This window comes from Aedes aegypti, chromosome 3 (genome assembly GCF_002204515.2).
Source record: "Aedes aegypti strain LVP_AGWG chromosome 3, AaegL5.0 Primary Assembly, whole genome shotgun sequence".
Classification (NCBI taxonomy): domain Eukaryota; kingdom Metazoa; phylum Arthropoda; class Insecta; order Diptera; family Culicidae; genus Aedes; species Aedes aegypti.
The window spans coordinates 368,457,950-368,483,409 of record NC_035109.1 but is presented as its reverse complement, the minus strand read 5'-3'; the positions used below and the strand labels follow the sequence as shown (position 1 = coordinate 368,483,409).

General features: G+C 36.8%; 4 protein-coding genes across 4 annotated transcripts in view; 1 reads left to right on the top strand and 3 right to left on the bottom strand.

Moving 5' to 3' along the window:
* The window catches only part of LOC5564753 (probable cytochrome P450 9f2), a 43,594-nt gene extending 38,033 nt beyond the window's left edge, over positions 1-5,561 (bottom strand). The window contains exon 1 of the mRNA XM_021850270.1: positions 5,369-5,561. The gene's annotated coding sequence lies outside the window, so the exon portion shown is untranslated. The remainder of the gene's footprint in view (positions 1-5,368) is intronic.
* On the bottom strand, positions 513-2,594 carry LOC5564756 (probable cytochrome P450 9f2). The gene is made up of 2 exons (XM_001649058.2): positions 2,037-2,594; positions 513-1,974 (listed from the first exon to the last, which is right to left on the bottom strand). The coding sequence occupies exons 1-2, from the start codon at positions 2,249-2,251 to the stop codon at positions 564-566; spliced, it is 1,626 nt and encodes a 541-aa protein (XP_001649108.2). The 5' UTR covers positions 2,252-2,594; the 3' UTR covers positions 513-563.
* Positions 5,562-6,611: 1,050 nt separating the features above from the next.
* LOC110677990 lies at positions 6,612-9,734 on the bottom strand. The gene is made up of 4 exons (XM_021850268.1): positions 9,593-9,734; positions 9,098-9,532; positions 8,789-9,040; positions 6,612-8,543 (listed from the first exon to the last, which is right to left on the bottom strand). Exon 4 carries the CDS (start codon positions 8,333-8,335, stop codon positions 6,695-6,697), a length of 1,641 nt encoding a protein of 546 aa, XP_021705960.1. The 5' UTR covers positions 8,336-8,543; positions 8,789-9,040; positions 9,098-9,532; positions 9,593-9,734; the 3' UTR covers positions 6,612-6,694.
* An 11,135-nt stretch (positions 9,735-20,869) lies between these two features.
* LOC5579929 (probable cytochrome P450 9f2) lies at positions 20,870-23,392 on the top strand. The gene is made up of 2 exons (XM_001652168.3): positions 20,870-21,366; positions 21,430-23,392. The coding sequence occupies exons 1-2, from the start codon at positions 21,152-21,154 to the stop codon at positions 22,823-22,825; spliced, it is 1,611 nt and encodes a 536-aa protein (XP_001652218.2). The 5' UTR covers positions 20,870-21,151; the 3' UTR covers positions 22,826-23,392.
* Positions 23,393-25,460: the final 2,068 nt, after the last annotated feature.

The window sequence follows — 25,460 nt, the reverse complement described above, 5'->3', positions numbered from 1 at the left end:
ATATTGCTAGATTTGTTTGAATTCTGTCATAAGATTATATCGATCTTCTGTACAGAAATCTGCAACCATTCTTGTCCATAATCCACGCGCTTAATCTTGTCAAAGGGTTTGAAGGGATCTCTTGAAAAGAGATTCAAGGTTGAATTTCGCTCATCTTTTAACAAACACATCACATCATCCCGAAGTTTTCATGGCGCCTAACTGCAAAAAAGCCAATTTGCTGCCAAGACGAACCGAACACAGCTATTTTCTAGACTAACTTGAATAACTAACCTTCACTGTTGATGTTATACAATCACATTCATTGACCTTTTCTTACGGGTTAAATGATAATCGCACTTCATCTAACAGCATTCGTACTTCAAAGCATTGTAACTACGGAAGCTTGTATACCTGAACACACTTTTGAATGGAATGAGATTAGATACCTGTAATGCCGTAAACCGCACAGTCTAAGACTAGCCTGGAAACAAACAAAGAGGGATGTGATAAGAGTCATTATTCACCATAGCTTATCGATTCGAGGTAAACATATATTGTCAAAATTGAAAACCGAAATCTGATTAATGCTTCCTGGGTTTCAGCTCAAGCCACACTCCGTTCTCCGCTTGCAAAGCGAAGAAATTCTTGGCTATCTTCAGCGGAATCTGCGTCTTCTCCGAAGCCTCCAAGCTGAACTCCTTCAGCAAATTGTAGATGATCACCTTCACTTCCATCAAGGCCAACCGAGACCCGATACAGTTCCGTGGACCTACGCCGAACGGCAGATAGGCTCCGGTGTCGATCTTCGAACGATTCTCCTCATTGAACCGTTCCGGATCGAACTTTTCCGGATTCTCGTAATACCTGGGATCGGAGTGAATGGCGATCGTCGGAATCCACATAGTTTGACCCTTCTCGATAGGGAATCGTGTTCCCTTTCCATCATCGTACATGTAGTTCTTGACGCAAAACCGATCGGAGACTACAGCTGGAGGCCACTTGCGTAGAGCTTCCGACACGACCATATCCATGTATTCCATCCGCTGTAGCACTTCGTAGGTCAATGGCTTCCCGTTTAATGACTCTTCCGTTTCCATCACTTCATCGAACAAGCGTTGCTGGATATCGGGGTTCAACATGAGTTCGTAGGTCAGGAAAGTCATGCAGGTAGACACTGTATCGAATCCAGCCAAGAAGAACAGGAAACACTGAGCGATCAGTTCGTTCTCCGTCCATACCCGATTGATAGTTGACTTTCCAACGTTTGACTCTTCAACCGTGGCAAACCCAGCGTCCTTCGTCTCTTTTTCGTCTTTCTGATGCTTCAGCGAACCCTTACGGACCTCCATGAGCATCTGGATCATGTCGTTTCGGAATATGTTATGAGCGTCTCTCTGTTTCATGTTATCCACGATCATTCCTTTGAAGTACTCAGTTAAGTTGGAATCCACGAAATCTACTCCGATTTTCTGGGACAATTTCGGAAAAGCACGCAACAGTAAGAACTTGAACAGAACTGACACCGACTGGAAATTCAGCATATTTTTACCTTTCATGTAGAATTCATTGTCCCGATCACGCAACGAATCCACCTTGATCCCGAAGGCCACCGTGGCAATCACGTCGTTTCCGAATCTCGAGAACGTATCCTTCATTTCGTATTCTAGTTTCTTTCCCGCTGCGGCTTCCGATTTGAAAAACTCCGCCATAGACTTTGCGCAATCCGCCACCAACTCGAACATATGTCGCATCTTGCTTCCGGTGAAGGCAGGACTCAACGTCGCCCTCATATCCCTCCACTTCTGTCCACGAAGCGCAAACAGAGAGTTTCCGAACAGACTATCACCACCAACTTCGTCATCCGCCTTACTGTTCGTCATCGTCGGCGTGTGATCCATGAAGTAGTCAAAGTCCTTGACCGCGATTTGCTTGATCACCTCTGGATCGCGAAGCATGTAGATCGGCTTCATCAGATCGTAGAACCCGGCCACTCTGCAGAAATAGAACAATCCAGATTAAGAATGGGTACAAGATCTACACATTATCGAGCTCACTTGTAACCTTCGAACGAATTGTACAGCAACTTCACGTGTGCACTCACATCCCGCCGGCGGAACATCATTGCACCGGTATTACCCAGCAAAAATGTTGGTTTTAAGGCCGGAATCGGTTTCGTTAGGAAGTACTCGTATTTCTTCGAACCGTAGTGATACAGTAGTAAGATTATGGCGCCGATGGCCACAGCCACGTACAAGTCCACCTCTACCATATTTTTTATCGTGTAGATCCGGTGACGGTTCACAGACGACTACGGAGAAGATTTCGCATTCGAGTTGTTTTCAGCTCAGCAAACGGAAACCAATTACGGAGTACGGCGCGCTCTGTCACGTTGATTAGATTGCGCGCCGCGCCGTTGACTGATTAACGATTTACAAGCAAACACCTGAACTTGGAGGAGGGCAAACAAAGGAGGCGTCGATATATCTTCACTGGATGACTGTATCACAACTATATGTTAAATTCCAAACCGGGAAATCTTCAAATTGTGAACAACACAATTTCACTGTAAACTCTTTCGCGTACAGAGACCGACTGACGAAGCTGACCCGCTAATGGTCACTATGAACGTTACTCATTCCAAGCCGGTTTATATCGGTTTGAGAAATTGGGGCTTAATGAGCACACGAAAGAGAATAACGCTTTATTTAGTTTTTTCCTAAGCATTCTGCTAGAAAATCAAACGTTACTTTAGAAGTATTCTACTAGAGAACGTTCGCATCGTCTTATGAACAATTCACAATGTCCGTTGCACCTCATGCTCCGCTATTTCATCTCATGAATGTTGTAGTGCTTCCAGCTTTTGCACTGACGAAGATCAAGCTTGCGCAACAACCGAAGTAGCCCATTCTTTTCGCCCTAGACCACCCGAAGAAAAGTATACGTTGAAATTTAGTTCATTACGAAAATAACAATAAAGTCCTAGGTGGTGCTGTCAAGTCAAAATTTTTATTAAAATGATCCGAGTATGCCTAGGAATGTGTAGCCATTACTTCGTCACGCTAAAAACTGGTATGCATTTTATGTGACAAAAAAACTATCAACTGTTGAAAAAACGTTTACTTGGTTTTATTAATACGCAAGTTTTTCAGAACTTTTGTAAAACATATTTTTAACTAACATACGGTCAGAAACTATCTGATTCAGCTGATTTATTAGACTTATTACCTGCATCAAATTGCAGAAGCTTTGTGTGAAGTACTTTAAGTGTGCATCTTGAAAATGGTTTCCTGCGAGACAACCTAATAAACAACAATTAGCACTGGTAGAAAAATTTGTGTTCAAATTGAATGACCAAAATGTTCGAGACCGCACCCCTCAGATAAAGTCTATGATAGTTGTCATATTATATTAGAGGCAATGATGGATGGATGAAGCAGATTGTTTAATTATTGTGATTTGTAAATCTCGATTTTTTACTTATATGGTATTTCTGTGCAATATTTTTTATAGGGTTCAAATACCGAGAGTGTTTTACGTGACGAACGCAAACCTAAATCAACATCGGGAAATTTGAATTCCGAAATTTACCGAGTCACAGAATCAAAATCTCTGCGTGGATCGTTCAGTGATGGATTTGAATGAGTGATTGTAGACAAACAGAAAGCTTAGTGTAGGTGAGAATTGATTGAAGGTGCAGCTTTTGGCAAATTTGACTGCTTACTTGTTCAATCTAGGGTTACCATCTGTTTCGATAAAGCAAAACGTGCCTTGATTTTGAATATGGTTTGGAGCTTGCTGATTTGTTCTGTATTCTTATTAAAATAACCGGTTTCTTTTTCTTCTTGGTATTACATCCTGAACGGGACAAAGCCTGCTTATCAGCTTAGTGTTCAACGAGCACTTCCACAGTAATTTACTGAGAGATTTCATTGCCAAATATGCCATTTTCGCATTCGTATATCGTGTGGCAGGAACGATGATACTCTATGCCCAAAGAAGTCAAGGAAATTTCCATGACGAAAAGATCCTGGACTGACCGGGAATCAAACCCAAACACTTTCAGCATGGCTTTGCATTGTAGCCGCGGACTCTAAACACTCGGCTAAAGAAGACCCCAAATAACGGTTTTGTTGAATTTAAAACTTATAACGAACTTTTGATTAAATCAATAGATCATTATATTCTATATCATCATTTAAAATTTTATACTTTTTTTTCGATTGAATTCGAAGCATAAACAGATCTTTGCTCAAAGAAAATTCAGATTTCTTTGAAAATTATAACTAATTTTAATATACATTCAATTTATGAAAAAAAAACTCGTTCGCAGAGACAAATAGGTGTAATCAAATTGTGTACTATGTCCCGATTTTCAAACTCAACCGGATGGTCACCCTAGCTGAATCTGCGGTGTGTCGCATCGCAGCAGGCTGGTGGCTGTTGAGTGTGATTATTTTCCGCTCAGCGCCTGCTGTACAGTATGATGGCATTTTCTCTGCTTCTATTCATACATGCTTATATGCATACGACATGCACATTTAAAGACGATTGATATGAAACTATATTTCTTGTCATGAACAATTATCATCATTTTCCCTTCTTAAGAATTAATTGAACGCAAAGTTTGTAGAACATATTTTTTTTTTCGAACACTAAGGTATTTCATAAACTTCTGTCATATGTTCGATTATGGATTTTTTACATTAAAAAAACATGTCTAAAACACTATCTAACAGTTTTGTTGCAACAATTAAGTTAAGACGATTTTTATCCATATTTCTGACTTACACTGTTCGAACACAATTAAATTGTCTTCAATGTAAAAATCTAAATCTTATTGTGTTTGGTTAAAAGTTTTAGGATTTTCTTTTTATATGATTTTAATCAGTAAAACACGCAATCTTTAGGTTTTGAGAACATTTGAAAAATAAACCACACCCTATTGCACAGTAAGCGGAAAAGAAACTCCCTTTAAAAAAATAGATTATTGATTCGTAATTCGTTTATGGTTTTTCGTTACAATGCTTTGGAAAGAAACTTATAAGCCATAGCATTATTTAATAATGAAAATCACACAAACGTATCTACAACAACTAATTAACTGGTACTTTATTCAGTGATTGAATCCAGACGAACTGTATTACAGTCTACTCTCCATGACTCGAAACTAGAGGGACCATCGAGTTAGGGAGGTATCGAGTGATAGAACACATAACTAGTGCAACTGCAATCCAAGGGACCATCGAAGTAGCCATGAAAACAAACTTTTACTATGATTCTCTAACTCGACATCGAGATATGGAATATCATGTAAGGGAGAGTTGACTGTATCAATTATCAAAATATGTCAAACGTATTGATGACAACTAAACAAGTGGTACTTTACCCAGTAGTTCGATCCAGTCAAGTGAACTGTATTTCTTCTAGGTCCAAAATTTTGAATGTTCTGTTTTATCACTTTACACTTCAGAAGTTTATTTCACTTTAAAACTTCTTATTTCAATATTCTGTTACACTAGTTTGTATTTCCCTACTTTCACTTTTCACTTTCACTTTTCGTACTTACTTTCGGATTGAATTGCGCGCGCGACGGTTGAAAACCAACTGATTCTTAGCGTGAAAATCTCGCCTTTTTATAGTCCGGGGAATGCGATGAGCCCCCTTGGACAGGTCATGATCGAAATCAAAGGCACTCATTTTGAACACTTGTTGGAAGAAACTCACGGCACTCACTCTCATGTTCAGCCAAAAAAACACGCAGAAACAAACATCTAAACCAGAAAATTTGTTCATTAGCCTGATTCAAAATTCACGTTCAATATTTAGGAAATTTTTGCAAAAAGATTTTGAGGAAAGCTAATTGATAGGCAACTATACCGACAACGCACAGCAGGCTGCGACAATAAGTCGAGAATACAAATTCCCGCGAAAAAAACACTAACAGCAATCGGTAGAGTTTGCCGATTTGTTACCGTAAAAAGATGTGACTTTGAGCTCACGACTCTCCAACATGTTTTCCGAATATTTCTACACTTTTTAGGTATGGAATGTTAATGATGTCTAATTAATAATATTAATAACAGTAACAGACGCGTTTGAATGAAATTTAGATCTTTCAAAAATTTAAGGCTATCATTTTGTTAAATTGAGAAAGCGTATTTTGCCCTAATATTCAAGGTCAAATCTGACCTCTGTTCTATATGCATCGCGTTGTTGTTGTTGCTGTTGTTGTTACCTCTTCACTTATCTGCTGCTTATGTTACCATATGAAGTAAAACGCGCGTACAGTCCGGTGAACCTCAAACCGGTTCGAACTACCCAAGCCTGTACCGCAAAATGGGCTATCTTTGGTAATATCCCGATCAGAAAGGCATATCAAAAACTTAACAAAATTATAACAAGGTTTGATATTTTTATCAAAGTATGTTATATTTAGATATTTTTTTAAAATGTGATGTGAAAATAGTTTTGAGTCGTATCAAAATTATATCAAAATGAGTTATATTTTTGAAATATATTTGGAATTGCTTTATATTAAAATTTTAACAAGTTTAAATTGCTTTTTATTTGAATTTAATGAGCATGGGGTCGTGCATAAATTATTTTATACTTAAAAGAGAGAAGGGTAGGGGGGTGGTGAGTCATTTATGGATCACCATTTAGCCATGAAATAATTAGAATCGTTAACACCTTTTTCCTGAATGCTCAAATTTTAATCTACTTGCGTTCTAGATTTACAAATTGAAATAAAACTTTTGTTCTCGGAATTTCCGTCATTCGGCTTTACTGTTACGCTTACACATTGTTTCAATGTATTTGTAATTCTAAATAGTACAGAGTCTTCTGAATATTTATAAGTAAACATATTACCGTACAACTTTTTAGTTACTAACTTTTGTCCCAAAATATAAGCCTTATCGTCGTTATCAATTAGAATACGTAAGATATGAAAGAATTTATCGTTAATATTTACGAACGAATCGTCGTACGAAAATTTGGCACATGTAGACTTAGTGCAAATTTTGAACCCATTACAGTACCATCTACCAACATCGTTAAATACTTTTTGGGATACATCTTCATCACATTTCATGTTATCTGGGAGCACAGATTTAATTTTATGATTATATGGAGGGTTTTTCCGAGGTGAAGACCAAATATTTTTAATCCAATTTTTTGTAGCGCTGTTGCTAGCTATTTGTGTATGGTGACATATGCGGTTCAAAATAAACTTTGAGGCAACTTGGATGACTGGATGATTGTTTGACGTATGGAAATTAATGAGCATGCCATTCCCATTTTCGTAAGGAAAAAGAGAGGAGTTCCACAGTGCTCCCAAATTCCTAACTGACTCTACTAAATGAGTTGCCAGATGAATGTTGTAGACTACATTTTCTACACCAAAAGTTTTCTGAAACTCTTTGACAAATTTAACTAGATTTTTTTCACAGTTTAGCAAAGTACTATCAGAAATCTGAGATTGTAGGAGCTCAAAAATACTTGTTGAGAACAACATTATCATATCGAGATATTGTTTTGGCATAAGGTCGTGCATAATTGGATATATACAGTGAAATAATAACGTTTCCCATTCGCTTGCTTTGAATTTTAGGTACTCTTCTACACTTCTTATATTCCGCGGAAAGCTACTCGGAAGTCTGATTGATGAAAGCCTGTCCTCTACCAATGATGTTTGATTTCCTACATAACACGTCCGCTGTTTATTTGATCCATCGCCTACCATAAGCAATTCCCAAAGGATTCTTGTAATGCCAATCAATCCCATGTGCATGTAATCAGGTGGTAAACCAATGATTATATTGAAATCTGGGACTCCAGTCAAAACACATATGCCTTTTATTCCATAAACTGGTTCTTTTGAAGGACACTTTGCCAGTTCAAACATAATTTTTCTCGTTTCGTTGTCTTCTCTTAATTTTGCTTTCTGGTATGGATATCTTATCTGTTTGTTTACTAATTTTCCCGGATGTAAGCAAAAAGTGCAGCCATACCATCCATTGTATTGCTTTGAGCAAAATAATTCGCACCGACCAACAGAATCCGTACAGTTCTGAAGCAGGACAACTTTGTAGACCTCATCTTCTATAAGCATTCCCTTACGTAGTTCTTGCATCTGAAGTACGAAGTTTTTATGAAAAAGGGCCATGTTTGGTTTTCCAGGATTGAACCATAAAGCAGCGAGAAGGAGATTATTTTTGTTGAATCGTAGTTTAGGAGGCAAGTTGTTCAGCGTCAGGAATAATGGATAAATTGGCTTCTTGTTAGAGCATTTCACAGCTGCGGCACTGTCTTCGTTTGCAGAAAGAGTTATGTATTTGAAATTGTCATTCATCCTTATTGACTGTGATAATTTGCCACGGCTTATATCTCGAATATCCTCAGTAATAACTGCTGCTTCGTATTCAGTTATCTCTTTGGAGTATTTGAGAAAGGTTTCTCTGATCTGCTGCTCTATGGGAAAAGTTATGAAGAAGTCTTTTTTAATTGATCCACAATTTTCCACGGGACATGAGGTTTCAGGTTGCGGAGCAGAGTCATACCTAAAAAAGGCAATAACTGATAAGAGTTTTATCATTTTGGGTATTGGCGAAGTCCACAAATTACGTAACGCTCAAAGAAGGAAAGGGATCCTACCAAGCGTTATTTTTTTTTAATTTCTATACAAAAATTGTTACGGAGAAAAAATTGGGGTCTAACATTACGTAATAAATGAACGTCGCAGTAAAATTAATTTGTCTGGTTCAGAAGCTATCTGAACTGAATTAATAAGAGAATGAATACATACCCATATTGACATTTTACGCAGAAAAAAAACTCTTTCAGTTTCGTATGGTGGGGGAAAAGCAGATGTAAACGTGGATAAGCTTTCGGGGAAAGTTTTGCCTACAGTCAAAACATTAAGCATCTTCATAAGGTCCTCCAAACCTTCTTGGGTAAGCTTGTGTTTTATATAATAGTTAAGAGCCATTAACATAACATCCTTTACCCGAATATTGTCGAAAAACTTGGCTGATTCACCATAGCTCCCCGAGTTGTCCTGAAAGTAAAGAATGTTGTCATTTTTATAAACTTGGATGAATGTGTCAATAAATACCGATCCGCAACATGATTCTACACCTGGTCCGCCGAAAGCTTCATCATTTGTTTCGTGAAATCTTCCATCCATTGAATCGTCCGAGTTGGAAAAGTCTCATGACTGTGAAGAATCGGAGTCTCCAACGTAAGGTTCATTAAAGTATTGGAAAGTGCCATCGATCAAAGTTTCCGAGCTTTCTGATTCTTCGCCAGACAAATTTTCCGTCCTTGGCAATCCGGAGAACCTACTCCTTACTGGTTCTGAACTTGTCGATGGCGGAAACTCTATCAAACCAGCTTGTGCGTCAATGTAATCGGGAGCTCTCATATTCGGATCATTACAATTATTTCCTAGGTCGTCATGGAAGTATTGATCGTCATCCGGTACATCATGCTCATTCGTAGCGTTTTGAGGTTGTGGTTCGGGTTGAGGGACAACCGTTGCATTTCTTGGCTATAAATAGTTGAGGCGAATTCACTCCAAGCAATGTTTAATAATCATAAAATAACTTACTTTTTTAACGTATTTGCGTTTAAACCACGGAGTTTTCACATAATAATGTCGCGGTCTACGATTCATTTTTCAACAAATTGTTGGATCAACATATGAAGAGGACCAATTCAAATTTACAAACAATTGTTCTGCACAAAACAAACCAGCTAGCCAAAATAAAAAAATGTGTCAGCGTGGAAATGTTTTGATTTTTATATAAATTTTTAATTGTAGAAATACTTGGTATTTAGATTTACAATTGATTGTTGAAGATAATTCTTGTAACAAATAACGTGAAAGCAATAATTGTCTAATATAAATAGGCCCCCCTCCCGCGATCAGTTGGCAGCATTTTCAGACCTATCCATCAAATCGGATTATCCCTTCATGAAGCTCTTGATGCAAGAACTGTGGCCAGAAGGATTTGTAAACCGCTCGATTACAGGACGATCGTCTCACAATCCTTTTGGTCGTCCACCGAAAACTGGAAAAAAACCACGTTTGGATCTCCCAACTCAGCGGACAATACCACTTGAATCGGATAAAGTGAAGTACTGTGAAGGTAAACTTTATTTATTTATTTATTTTTTATTTTTTTTACTGTTTTGTTTCTTTTCGTAGATCGGTTGATGGAGCATCGGTTGTATCGAGGTGACTGTCCGACAGTCGCTAAGGCCGTGGCATTAGGAGCGAAGAAGCTAATGAGATCAGTGCTTTCGTACTACGGTACAAAACGCACCACGGAGGAAGAAGACCAATGAATTCGGCTGAACTGCTATTCTGCAAATCACAAATGCTCAGGTTGAAATATGAACTACTTTTTTTATTTTAGTGTATTGACACGATATTTTTCGAATTTCTTCGAATTTTCAATATGAAAAAATAAGCGGTGAAATAAAATATTTTAAATATTTTATATCTGTATTAATTGAAAGAATATTGAACCTAGAATTTTATCTCATTTATAACAAAATTAGTTATGAAATGTTTTATCAATCTTTGATATAATGTTGTTATTTTAAAGCAGTTTTTATATCTCATTTGTAACAACAGTTGTTATGACTGCCTTTTTTCTATTTGGCGTATCATATCTCAATATGTTTTAAATTTGATAAAATTATATCAACGCTTGATATAATTTTGTTTCTCGTAGAGGTTTTTTTGTTATAATTTTTGATATTTTATCATCTAACGAGGTATACTTTTTATCAACCTGTGTTATAAAATAATTTTTGATAAAAATATCTCAGGTTGTTATAATTTTGTTATGCCTTTCTGATCGGGTATGGGTTACTTTGAAAATGCGGGACCCACAAAAGAGTTTTAATGTGACACTTCATGTCAGAGCTTTTTTTGTTGGAATCAAGAACGTTCGACGCTGTATATTCTAATGTTATAAATTTATGTGACTAACATTTTAAACACTTGTTTGTATGTTCTACGATCATTTTTTGGTGAAGTTTTAAATAGTTTGTCATTTAACTTAGACTGCCTAAGATCGAAGACAAGTTTTTACAGATAGAGGCCATTTTTTTGTAATCAAAGTCAGTAATTTTCATGTAACGTCAAGACAAAGTAGCCCTTCATTCCTTTTGGCAACCATGATGGTTTTGCAGCTCGCAATTTCGGAGTAATAAAAATCAGAAATCATAGACAATATTAATCCGGAAGAGTATCACTACAATTACAAGCAAGAAGTATGCTGATATTTTTTTCCTAAGTTCTTACTTTGTTCATGTTTGAAATTTAGAAAATTCAGTTGCTGCCGATTCGATTTCTCTGGAAAACAAAAATAACTTTCTCAGAAATTCAACCTAATAAATGTTGTTTTCGCAGTCATTCCATTGTCATTGTTGGAAGGTTTTCTTTTTTCATTCCAGCTGAATATTCGACATGGAAGTATTTGTAAAAAAAATTGGTCAATGTACGATACGTACCAAAAGCAGTAAAAACGATATAGGATTAACCAAATAATCAAGATTCAATTAATTCTCACACTATTCGGAACTAGCATTTTCTGGAGTTTACAGCTGTGGTAAATATTTTTTGTTTCTTCGATACATAAATTCAAAATGGCGGTCATAAAATAATTGAAAAAAATATGATTGTGGATTCTGAAAAACTGCATTGAGGAAACAAAAAATATTATGAATCAAATACAATCCTTTAGAAAAAATATTCTGTTGGCGAAATCACTGGGCTGTTTTCTAACCCGTTGAAGTGAGTTCCTGAGTACGCCACTCGCTTTAATTGTCCGTCATGCGTTGACAGCTTTGGGGAAATGTCACTGGGAAGATATGTTCATGATCGTTCAAAAGCAAACATTCGAACAATAGAAAGTGAAGATAGAAGGTCGATTTATTAAAGCTAAAGTTAATCCTAAAGTAAAATTTATTGAATTCGTATTATAATTGAATTTATTTACAATTTGTGCAAAAGTCAGGTAGATATATATCCTAAATTAGAAATGCATTACTCTAAACCTATAAACTAGTATCACAGATTGAATTTGGTACGGAGAAAACAGTGAGGACAAATATAACCTAAAATTAGTAAAGAACACCAAAAGTAAGTAAAACTTAAACAGCTATAAATTTGTCTAAAACTAACATGCAAAATAAAAATTCTAGCTTGAAGTTGTTTCTAACGGACCCGCTATCAGGATAGTTCATTCCCGTCCGAACTGAAAGTTTTCCCCAACAATTCGATTAGATATTTGTACATTTTATCGTTTTAAAAAACATGGCTGTATAGAATATAACTGATGAATGTATTGATTTGACGCGTGTTGTAATGTTTGATTCTTTTGATCTATAGAGAAAATCTTCTCAAAAGCTTTAGTATTGCACTGTTATAATCAAAAAAAGCGAGAAAGGAGAGAATCTCTCTTTGTTAGATAGGGCCCAGATAGCCGTAGCGGTAAACGCGCAGCTATTCAGCATGACTAAGCTGAGGGTCGTGGGTTCGAATCCCACCGGTCGAGGATCTTTTCGGGTGGAAATTTTCTCGACTTCCCAGGGCATAGAGTATCTTCGTACCTGCCACACGATATACACATGCAAAAATGGTCAATGGCATTGTAAGCTCTCAGTGAATAACTGTGGCAGTGCTCATAAGAACACTAAGCTGAGAAGCAGGCTCTGTTCCAGTGGGGACGTAACGCCAGAAAGAAGAAGAAGTAGATAGGTCATTTTGAAAAGTAACTCGAGATATTTAAAATTACAGATCCATTCAAAATTAACAGTTATGTAATTTTTTAACCTTTTTCGAAATCTAAGATTCCAGTACTTGTTTTGACAATATAAAATATATTCTTTCATACTTCTATTTTGAGTGTACAATATATTATGAAACGTATTTCTATCATGAAAACGGTAGGAATGTCACTTATATGGATTGTTATGTTCACGTTGTCTTTGAAGTACTGGTAGATAATTTTTTGGTAATATTCCTACCCTTCACCGATGACCGTAAGGACGTGGCCGTCGCCGTTATTGACTTTATTAGGAGTTCTCGTGTACATTGAAAATGGAAAGCTACTCATAAGCTACATCTGTTAATTCTTTGTGCAACTTCGATTATTCTGGTCAATCACGGAATATCAACTACGAATTGCACGGTCATGCTTATGATTATGCTGCTAATCGAACAAATATTGTCAAAAAGCGTGCTTCGTGAAACCCAAGCAGGACAGTTCGTTTTTTCGTCATCTGTTTTCTCGCGTCTTTCTGGACAGTGTTTCATGAAGCCCAAGCAAGCTTGCCGTATGCTTCAAGCTTGTTGGTGACGGAATTGAACTGATTCCACCCCTGTCAGCGATGGATCATCAATTGGTGAGCTCGTTTCTTGCTTCTATTTCCAAAGAGTGAAATAAATTTACACATGCGTTTATCTTGAAAACGGTATAAATGTTGCATTTGTGTATTTATTCAAAAAAAAAAAACAAAAACAATGATTGGTTCAAAACTCGGTGTCGGCGTACTATAATTCATAATTTACCTAATACTTATTGAAGGGCACATACCTTTACTTCTGCTTGTAATTACGTAAAAACTTTGAATAGATAGACATAATAAGTGTCGACATATTTTTCATATACTGACAAGATTTTATTAGCGCAACAAACTCTTGAATGGTTCGTCTTTAGAGGTGTCGACATAATTTTGTACAGAATAATCGAATAGAAGAAGACTATGTTAATAGATAAGTTTTTAAATTGAGGTGAAATTGGCCGGCGCCGTTATTGATATTTGGAATTCATGAAATTATACACTGCAGAAGGTAAGCTACTCCCAAGGTCCATCCTTTTGTTCCTTCTGTAATTTCGATTATTCTGGTCAATCACGGAGTAGCAACTACGAATTGTACGGTCATCAATGCTGATGCTCATGCTCATGCTCAATCGAACAAATATTGCCAAAAATGTCGAGGACGGTAAAACTCGAAAGAATCGCCATAGTTCAATAGTTATCAAAAATTGAGGTAATTTTTAGTTCGTCAAAGAAAAAATGAGAAGAATTGGTTGAGGAACGTCGGAGATTTTTTGTATGAAAACCAAAAATAAATTATATAGCGCGTAAGAAATCTCAAACCCCCCTCCCTCCATAACCTCCCAGTCAACAATTTGGTTGGTATATTTTTTGCTATACATCATTATATATGAATCAAATTACTCGTATAGAATGCATGAAAACGCTATATTCACACCAAAGTGGAGGCCATATACGCACTTCCCACGACTTTTTCAGACTTTCCATGGTCAGCAATACGATGCTACAAAATAATAAATAAATATTATAAAAAATAAAAACAAGTTCCCAATGAGGCTCGTACACCGGACCGTTGGATCCCTAACCCGGTATCGTACCACTACACCACTCACCGTTTTATGATTAAGGTGTGATTATTTGCCAACATGAAAGGAAGTTTGCTATACAGCACACACGCTTTGTTGTTCTTTGAAGCCCACCGCCAGAAGATACCAACCTCGGGTGGCAAATTTTGCAAAGTTATTGCGATTTCATTTGATGCTAGTCTGCATTGATATATGATCTGTCAGTTTATACAACTTGATGCGATTCTAGATTATACTATTTACGGCATGGTTTATTATGTTAATTCCGGGCTTCCCAAATTATGGTTTTGCGGCACCCCGCTTGTTGCTGGTTTACTTGTTTATGAAAAAAACATTCAAGTGAGCTTGCGACAAGCAGAGGTGTCTCGAATCCATATTTTAGAGAGCAAGGGTTCTAAATACTACCCAATTTCTTCTTTCAATCTCACAATATTCATGTTCTGTCACGCATGGCTATTTTAAGTCAATTCATTCGTATTCAATAAGTAAAGCAGTCAGTTTTCATTGATTAATATTTAGATATTCATGTTTGGTTCACCTAATGCTGATACACATGTTATTATACCGTGAAGTCAATGACGAAGTCCATATGGCTACCACACTCGAACCATGTGGTTTTTCTTATTGCGCAAATCTGTATGTAAAACACATGACCTTGACGTATATATTTTTCTCAGTGTAGTTTTTTATTGTATTATTTTATACTTAGGGTAAATGATGGCTTCGGCACCCTGAGGGTATTTTCGGCAGCACTCACTTATCGCCCTTGTTAAAATTTATCTACGGAACAAGAGTTACCTTCAATATACTCAATATATTCCTTGAACTATAATCTTCCATGTAAACCTCATCTTTCACAAAAATATTATATAACATGAGTTTTATCATTGAATGAAATAAATGCTTACGAAATTATTGTCATTTGTGAGCTGCCGAATAAAACAACACAAGAACAGCTTATGAAAAACTCACCACTTTGAAATGTCCAATTCTCCGCTCCAATACCAATTTGTCACAAAAGCTACGCACCGATTTCTCATGCACTATTAAACTTTTGATTAGTCTATAAAGCACTCGAAAATACTGAATTTTTATGCTTCAAATCACAAATTAAAATTAATGCACTTTACTTTCCTCGGCAATCACTATTTATTACGGGAATAGGTTGCCAGAAAACCATATTCAATTGCGGTGTGTTTTTTATTCACATTTCAAATTCATTGAAAAAGTCGAACACAACTAATTAATTCATTGGAATTAGGCAACAAAGCATGCATTGGTAATAATTGAGCCTTTCAATACTTTTCTTATCTGAAGATTGTAGCGCATAAACTTCAATATACTGAGAAACATATAAAATATATGTCTTTCAATAGGTTAACTATTTTGGCAACACTCCTGTTGTTCTACAGGCAATCAGCGGATGATGTATTTGTGTCAAATCATAAGTGAATTGATTTGCAAAGGGCCAATTTTGATTTTCGCATACACTCAGAAATAAAAATAGTCACATAATTACTAAAGTTTATGAATTAATGACTATTTTCTATCTGCCTCTTTTTCATCTGCTGTGAATTTTTACTCTAAATGTTATTTCACCTGGGTTGAAGCTTAGCGATAATTGACAAATAGGAATAAAATTCCCTGCAGAATTAAAGAGAGGCAGATAGATTTTATGAATAGATAGAATTTATGACTACTTTCATAAATTACTATAATTTAGTCATTCTGTGACTAGCCGTGTTTCTGAGTGTACACTGAGAATAATATGAACGTGAAAAATGTAAAAAAAAGCCTGTAGAATTTCCAATTTTGCGTTACCTTTAAGAGATTTTTTGCACATAGACACTAGGGTGTGGCTTATTTTTCAAAAGTTCTCAAAACCAAAAATTCGTGTGCTCTTATGAATCCAAATCATATTAGAAGAGAAACCTCAAAGTTTGAGCCAAAAATATTGAGATTTAGGCAAGCGTCTTCTTCTTTCTGGCGTTGCGTCCCCACTGGGTCAGGGCCTGCTTCTCAGCTTAGTGTTCTTATGAGCACTTCCACAGTTATTCACTGAGAGCTTACTATGCCAATGACCATTTTTGCATGTGTATATCGTGTGGCAGGTACGAAGATACTCTATGCCCAGGGAAGTCGAGAAAATTTCCAACCCGAAAAGATCCTCGACCGGTGGGATTCGAACCCACGACCCTCAGCTTGGTCATGCTGAATAGCTGCGCGTTTACCGTTACGGCTATCTGGGCCCCGTCTTGAAGCAAGCGTCTTGAAGGTGAATTTTCAAGTTATAAAAAATGGCCTTCAGTGTAGTCACCAGGGTTGGGAAAAAATCTGAAACTCACTCTACAGTAGTCAAACAAAGCCAATCACAGTCAGCGAAGCCAGTGAAACTCACTCCCATCGCTGCTGTAGGCAAAAAGCCTTGAAAATTGCAAAACACCCGTTGCTAAGGGCAACCCAAAATTACTGTAGAAAAATGTTCTATTTCCCGCTGCATTTCCCGCATTTAGAGCCTTCAATGACACTACTGATTTAGAGAAATTCATGTACCCAATATAGGCTACTTGATGAGATTCACGGTTTTAAACTACTGTAGTGAGAGAGCCACGTGATTTTCGCGAAATTCAAGCCTACTACTATTACCATTCCCAGCACTGGTAGTCACCATAATTTTGGTTATTTCTAACCGATTCTGAAACTGTTAGCATCATTATTTTCAAAATTAAATTTAAAAAAACTTTGTAAAACATAAAATTTGACTTAAATCGAAACAATTTTTGTTAAAAGTAGTTTTCTCAAAATGTTTCTTCATTTTACTGAAAAATTTATATATGTTTGACCATACCTTCATAAAAACTCAACTGATTTCAAATATTTGTATGTACATGTTTTTGAAGCAAAACAAAGTTGTTACTATACTGTTCATACAACACATTTTTCTAAAAAATTGTTTTGGCTTAGTTGGCTAACAAAAACTACCCAAAAACATGATTTTTTTAAAGAAAAAATCGAATCTCTTTGGAATATTTATGTTTTTTTTTGCCAAAAATTACATTTTTCCTATAAAACTTGTGTTTATAAAGCATTTTGTTTTAATAACAAGTTAAATAATGCATATATTTTTTAACATGAGCAAAAATATTATTGTTTCAAAATTATTCAAAAGTCCTTTTCAAAGGTTTAACAAATGAGGAAGACCAGTTTCAGCTTTAAAAATATTGTTTAACTAACAAAAAAACTGGCGTTTTTGGTTAAAAAATCATGTTTTTGTGCATTTTTTGTTGAATAACTTGGTCAAAACATTTTTTTAGTGAAATGTGGCGTATGAAAAGTTTGAAAACAATTAAGTAAGCTACTAAACCATGCAAACAGAATTGGAATCGGTTGAGTATTCATGAGGTTATGGTCAAACAAAGATATGTTTTTAGTAAAATGAGGAAACATTTGGAGTAAACTACTTTTTATTGAAACAATTTTTGATTTTACTCAAATTTGATATTCTACAGTTTCCAAAAAATAAAATTTTTAAGATAATGGTGCTGAAAGTTTCAAAGTTGTTTAGAAATTACCGAAGTTATGGTGACTTCACTGAAGGCCATTTTTTATAACTTGAAAATTTACCTTCAAGACGCTTGCGCTTCCTCTAAATCTTAATATTTTTGGCTCAAACTTTGAGGTTTCTCTTCTAATATGATTTGAATTCATAAGAGTACAAGAATTTTTGGTTTTGAGAGCTTTTGAAAATAAGCTGCACCTTAATAATCAGTAGTGTGAGTAGCGAAAAGGGGCATGCATGTAACCCATTCAAACGCAACTCTGAAATTCAAGTAATCCGATAATCGTGTTCCGTGGATTTTTCTTGCAGAGCACAATATTATGAGTCAATTAACCATGACGTCACGCTGCAACTTCTAGGTTGGATTCGTTGGCGCCTTAGTCTGCATAAAATTAGTGGCGTTGTGTATTCAATTGGACTCTCTGCTATTTTATTTATAACTGCAATTCTGTTCTCAGTGTAGTCTGTATTTTTCTGCATTGGCCCTTTCAACGAGTCGAACATAATGAGTGACGTTTAATTTCAGGATTTGTCAACAAATACGAAATGTTACCAATACAAAAACTAATTTTTGCGCAGTTTTGGTTTGCCGAAGTGAACATTTTTATTGCCGACAATAGTAATTGCATTGCCGATAAAAGAACAAGTGCCTCGTGACTTTGGTGAGGAAAAATAGAAGATTAAGAGAATAAAATAGTGTTTTGTATATACTAATTGATAAATAAAGAGTGCTCAAGTGTAGTTCCGGTGTCTCCTGCTAATTGTTGCGTAAAATTGCCCTCTTAAAAGATCAGCTGCTTAGGCTGCCGACAATACGTAAGTTCCCCTATATCTTTTTTAATTAAAAAAAAATGAATTCGATGAAACTGTGGGGTTGACAGTTCGAATGTAGGAATGACACTGTCAATGTGACACGAATATGGATCCATTTTCGTTCATTTATTGGGTATGAAAACACATGCAATGGTGGGTATGGAAACACATGCAAATCCATGTTGGTTACAATTAAAAAATCTCCGACACGATAAGTCAAACTTGTAATATTTACCTATGCATTCGTGTTTCTTAACTGAACAAAGTGGATTCCATTACGAATCTCATACGATACGCACTATCAATGTTAGACGTATTATCAAAGGTACCCCGTTTAACGGTACATCATGAATATTGTAAAATGCTCCACAAATAAATGAAATAGCTTCATAAGTTTCCTCAGTAAACCTGCCTTACGGAACAAACTTGAGTTAACCGAAATACTTTGCCTCGGATTGATGGTTTCTTTGAATGTTCCTCGGATTTGCCTCCAATGAATGGTTTGTCAGAATGTTCCATTTTCTCAAAAGCTTTTTGAAGTTTTTAAGACGTTTTTTTGCCTTTATTTAAATGTTATAACTGTAGCTGTCCAATAAGAATAGTGTTCAAATATCATAATATAAGCTAGTCGAAAGGGTCGTTTTTCAATACCATTCAATCGGTGTCAACTAAGTCAGGTTTTTCGTTTCCTTGAAGATTAAAATGATTTACAGTGACGTCATGTTTTTTACTGCATGAAAAGTCTAAGGGAACAAAATAATCGACAAATTTTTATGAACTCCTTACTGAATTTCAAATCTTAAAACAAAAAAAAAATTGCACAAAAAATTTACACAAAATAATTTTTGCATTCATTCTCATTCATACCACCAGTATGATCTAGGGTGCACTGCTCTTTCTTTGATTTTGATTGTGGAATCAAATCGATATAAATTGCTCACTGATGATATTGAGAGACTCTGAAAATAAACTATCAGCTGATATGACTGACATTTTGAAACTTATGAAACAAAGTTCAAGTATCCCATCCTAAGATGGCTGTAAGGTAAGGCCAATTCCTAGCAAAAATGAACAGTGTGTTCAATAGGGGAAATGGATATTGTAATCTGTACCGCCCACCATTTTTGAACATCTTCCCCTATATTTGACCGGATATCAATAATATAGATATGGGACTAATCATCGCAACCCACAGATAGCACAGTCCAACTGAACTGGATCGGCAGCCAAATCTTTGTTTTCGGCGCGTGTACACACACGTAGACTTTAAGACGCGCTAGTACAGACGTAGAGACGTAGATCGAAGCGATAAACATTCTCATACCATCCTATAGGGGAACATGGTCCAATACGCACGTATGGGGTCAAAATGGCTCGATTCATTGAATCTTTCCTAAGAAGGTTCAATTTGAAATTACAATTGACTTTCCACATCTCGATATCTAAGGGACCATCGAGATAGGGAGAGATCGAGACATAGAAATTTTTTTAATGAATACTTGATCGAAAATCATTTTGTTGAATTAAAAACATAAAGACGTCATTTGGTCTTCTCAAATTGATTCGAATCCCTAAAATCTAGTCTAGTAATTTTTGACAATAGGCATATCGACATACGGAGAGAAAATCGAGAAAAACATCAATATAGGCCATAGGGAGATATCGAGATAAGAAGGATATCGAGATATGGAGAGTGAAAATGTATACAGAATGAAGGGACCAAAAAATCAATCAATAGGGAGAGATATCAAGAAGTAGAACATCGATATGTAGAGAGTTGACTGTATTCAAGTTTTTGGAGATAAACTCAAAGATTTTCCTTAAATTTCCAACCAGCTTTTGATTTGAAACCCTCAAAATTTGGTAATATTGATAGGTAGCAAATATTGTATAAATACGAAAAAAAAACTTTGAATGGCCTTAAAATGTGGATCCTATTAGGGGAAAGTGAAACAAATCTCTATAGTGGCATTTTGGATCATTTTACCCTACGAATCGAGTCAACAACGTTAGCATGTATAGAGTTCGCATCGCTACGGCGTAAAACATGAAAATGCAAAAGTGAATCATTCAGTTCTATAACGAAAGCTGACCTAACCGGACGGGCGGTGGCAGTTTTCACTTGGCTCTGAGTGGATTGAGCGTTGAAGAGTATTTGCGGTGCTTATAGAAATTGATATTGTCAATAGCATCCGGGTCTGCGTCTGTATCCGGTTCGCTCAGTGCAAACAAATAAACGATTCTACACTTCAAACGCTTTAAATATATGGCCTACTAGGATACTGGGTCATCAGTAGTGTTACTTTTCTCGTTCAACAATCACTTCAGTTTGCTTGGCCTACTGCGTAAGAACATGGTCGAAGTAAACCTATTCTCTGCTTTGGCCGTGGGCGCCGTAATCCTGCTGCTGTATCATTACATAGCGAAAAAGTATCACTATTTCCTTACCAAACCAATACCATGCATCAAACCCACCTTCCTGTTGGGCATCTTCGATATGGTAGTGTTGAAACGGGTTGAACTGGTTTTCGGATCAAAGCTTCTGTACAACTCCTATCCAGATGCGAAGTAAGTATGCTCCACAAATGACTGTAGGGCCTATTATGACGATGAACCATCATTTTCTACCAGAATCATCGGCTACTACGAACTGACGAAGCCAACCTACATGGTGCGTGACCCAGAGATGATCAAGAAGATCGCCATCAAGGACTTCGACAGCTTCACCGATCGAACACCGGTATTTGGCGATGCGGTTCCCGCCGACAGTTTGTTCTTCAATTCGTTGTTCTCGCTCCGTGGGCAGAAGTGGCGCGATATGCGGTCAACTCTGAGCCCTGCTTTCACCGGAAGTCGTATGCGGCACATGGCCGAGCTGGTGGCCAAATGTGCCACCAGTATGACGGACTTTATCCATTCGGAAGCGAAGGCCGGCAGAAGACTGGAATTCAACATGAAAGACACTTTTTCGCGATTTGTCTGTGACGCGATCGCAAGCGTGGCATTTGGAATCGAGGTTGACTCGTTCCGCGATCCGGAAAATGAGTTTTACAAAAAGGGCAATGAGTCACAGAAAATACATACTTTCAAATCGTTGGCGACATTCGTTACTTTACGGTTCGTCCCATTTTTGCAAAAAGTATTCAATTTCGATTTCGTGGACGCGAATGTGGCAGGTTACTTCAAAAAGTTGATTTTGGATAATATGGACCAGCGCAAAAAGCAAGGTATCGTTCGAAACGATTTGGTCAACATGTTGATGGAAACGAAAAAAGGTGCCTTGAAGTACGAAGAGCCGGACATGCAGGTCTCAGAGGGTTACGCAACAGTTGAAGAATCGCACGTAGGCAAATCTACACATTCCAGGATTTGGACGGACAACGAGCTGATATCGCAGTGTTTCTTCTTTTTCTTTGCCGCATTCGATAACGTATCCAGCATCCTGGCTTTCCTGTCTTATGAGCTTACCGTCAATCAGGATATTCAACGACGTCTCTACGAAGAAATCGCAGTAACCGAGTCAACCCTCAACGGTCAACCGATAACCTACGAAGCTCTTCAGAAGATGGCCTACTTGGATATGGTAGTATCGGAGGCTCTTCGTAAATATCCAACAGCGACTCTGACGGACCGTTACGCCAACAAAGACTACGTCTTCGATGACGAAGAAGGACTGCGCTTCGTCATCGAAAAGGGCAAAACCATTTGGATCCCAATGCTAGCCCTTCACCACGACCCGAAGTACTTCCCGGAGCCGGAACGTTTCGATCCGGAGCGCTTCAGCGAAGACAACCGATCGAAAATCGTCCCGGGTACGTATCTTCCGTTCGGGGCAGGACCTCGAAGCTGCATTGGACCGAGGTTGGCACTGTTGGAGGTCAAAATGGCTCTGTACCACCTGGTCAAAGATTTCAACCTGCAAGCGTCGGAGAAAACGCAGATCCCGCTGCGGCTGTCCAAGAGTGCGTTCACCATGCAAGCGGAAAATGGCGTTTGGCTGGAACTGAAGGCTAGACCGAAAGCTTAGACCAAATGATGGAATGGGTTTATCTACTGGCTCTGATGGCTATACCGCAAAGTTATCTTATCAATTCTTCATCCGTGGCAAACAAAGTTATCCGCGAAACGTAAGTCACATTGACTACAATCATGGTATGTTTAATCAACACAAATATTTGGAAGTCATCCAAAACGCAAAGTCGATGTTACCGTACTTTGGAGTGTATCAATGTAATTGAGCATATTAAAAAAAAAACGTTACATATTATATCAAAATTCAAAAAAATGTTGTTTTAGTATTCATATTATACTGCTCTGTGCGTTTGAAATGCAAATATCAAATGCGGGAACACCCAACGCGGTAAATTTTTCAACAAGGAAGGCGAAGTCAAAAATTGATTTTCAATGCTAGGTTGGCGGTGATATGGACTATAATTGCTAAGTATCCTTTGGTTACTTTATGTTACCGCATTTGAAGCCCAGTTAGAATTGATTTGCACTTCAAACGCAAACAGCAATACATTAACCTATCCCAAGCAACATGTAAAATGTTATTATATTCTACATATATTAAATAAAGCAAATATAAAAATCATTCTTTTCGAATTTATCTAATCTCATCATCTGCGGAAGGAATAAAGATCTCCGGAGTTAAAGAAAAAAAAATCCCTTTGAAATCCAGGAAGCGATCCTACTAGTCTATACTACTTTTCCTTATGGAATCCATGAAAATAATCCATCTGAAATCCCTTTGAAACAAGATATCCTTCAAACAAAACAGTTATTTTATTTTAACAGATAATGCAGAATGCGTTCTTAATTGATTTTGAAGCACGATCAAAGCAAGCGAAGAGCTTCTGTATCGGTTCACTATCCAAAATGTTTCGCAAGCTGTAACATCATCAGAGTTCGATAACATACTCTAGAGCAGCGTGCTGCCTTTGCCTCTTTGCGAGGGAGCGAAAAATGCTAAGTAGAGAGGCAACAAAGAATGAGCGAGGAAGATGCAGCACAAAACACAACAGAGTAAAATTCCATCAGAAAAGAATGCTCTCACAACTGCCCGAGGACTGTCTTGTTCGGGCGGAACACTCAATCGCTTGAGGATCTGTGTATAAAATTTCGAGTTCAGTTTTCACTCCTCATAAAAAAAAAAACGGCAAAATCGCCTCATCTTTGCATCGCAAAGAAGTTTCTTTGAAGCCTGGCTGTAACAATCTTGATAAACCGCAACAAAGAAGAAGAGCCCCAAAGAGCGAGGGAGTTTTGTCGCTTATTCACCATTTTACTTTACTAGCATAATAAGCAATCCCTGAACATCCTTAAGAAATAGAGCCCCTCAGATTTGGAGTTTGTTGGTGTATGGGTTTTATCATGCACAGTTATCATCCCGATTTAGCAGTAGACGATAAACAGACTCTCATGGTGTGCAGCGGATCATGATTGTTACAGAGAGCGATTAGTCAGAGATATTCTCAATTATTTTAGATTTCAACCACTGATCTTAATTTAATATTAACCAATAATTACCAATACAGCAACAATACTATGACTTCAGAATTGTTTGTCAGGTACAAATGCAATTTAGTAAATTTTCTCAATGCGCCATTTCTGCGAAGATTAGCATTAGAGAAGATAAAAGCCATCGCAAAGAATTTGTTTTCGCATGTTAATGAAAGCCAACCGCAGTAGGCGTTAATTGACTTGTCCGAAGCAAACAGTCGAAGCCGCGATTCGCACTCTACCGACAAACGCAGCAAGCACTGGTGTGATTAGAATGCATTTACCTATAAGTAGTTCTATTTGCTAGAATCAAGCAGTTTAGCTTTGTGAAAATCGACTTTTTTTATTATTTGAAGCACTGAAAAGTACTACTTTAAGCACAGTTTGCTGCATAAATTTTGTTGCGCTTTACTATTTCTTTGAACAGCAAATAAGCCTTTATGCACTTCATGACGTAATTTTTGGATACATGCAATCATTGGAATTATGTCGAAAATCAGCCATATTGTGATTCAGGCAGATGGTTTCCCGACTAGAGGCTTGTAACAAAAATATAATAAAATTGTATCAGAATATGATATGCATATCATATTATGATATAATTTTGTTAGGCTCCGTTATCCATAGAACATAATAAAACAGAAATATAACATAATGTGTTTTATTTCCCTTTAAGATATTTTTTTGTTCATTTTTAACAACTTTATAACAAAATAAATAGATAGTTATGCATTTCAATAATATACAATATTATCGTATATCGAACAGTATTATAATTTTGATACTTTGTATCAAACATTATAACTTGGTTTGATATGTTTTTGATAGAATTAAAACACATTTTGTTATGTTTATGTTACTACTCATACACTTTTTGTTATAATTTTAGTTATTTTAACAACATCCTGCATCAAGTTTGTAACAACCTATGTTCGAAAAAAACTTATAACATAATAACATATGCTGATATAATTTTGTTATGTACCCTTAGTCGGGTTACTATTTGAGTGCCATATTGAGGGATACCTTCAAGTACATATTACGGAAAATCGATAGTACTAATTGCATCCGGGTTGTGTACGTATCCGTTATCTATGTGCAAATATATTAAATGCGCCACCCAAGGGTGGAGGGCGGCTGTCAACTGGGAGTAAAATTGA

Excerpts from the sequence above, each read along its gene's own strand:
- LOC5564756 (XM_001649058.2), bottom strand. The coding sequence starts at position 2,251 with ATGGTAGAGGTGGACTTGTACGTGGCTGTGGCCATCGGCGCCATAATC. Across the intron at positions 1,975-2,036 it reads AATTCGTTCGAAGGTTACAA|AGTGGCCGGGTTCTACGATC; the intron begins GTGAGCTCGATA and ends CTATTTCTGCAG.
- LOC5579929 (XM_001652168.3), top strand. The coding sequence starts at position 21,152 with ATGGTCGAAGTAAACCTATTCTCTGCTTTGGCCGTGGGCGCCGTAATC. Across the intron at positions 21,367-21,429 it reads AACTCCTATCCAGATGCGAA|AATCATCGGCTACTACGAAC; the intron begins GTAAGTATGCTC and ends ATTTTCTACCAG.
- LOC110677990 (XM_021850268.1), bottom strand. The coding sequence starts at position 8,335 with ATGAATGACAATTTCAAATACATAACTCTTTCTGCAAACGAAGACAGT.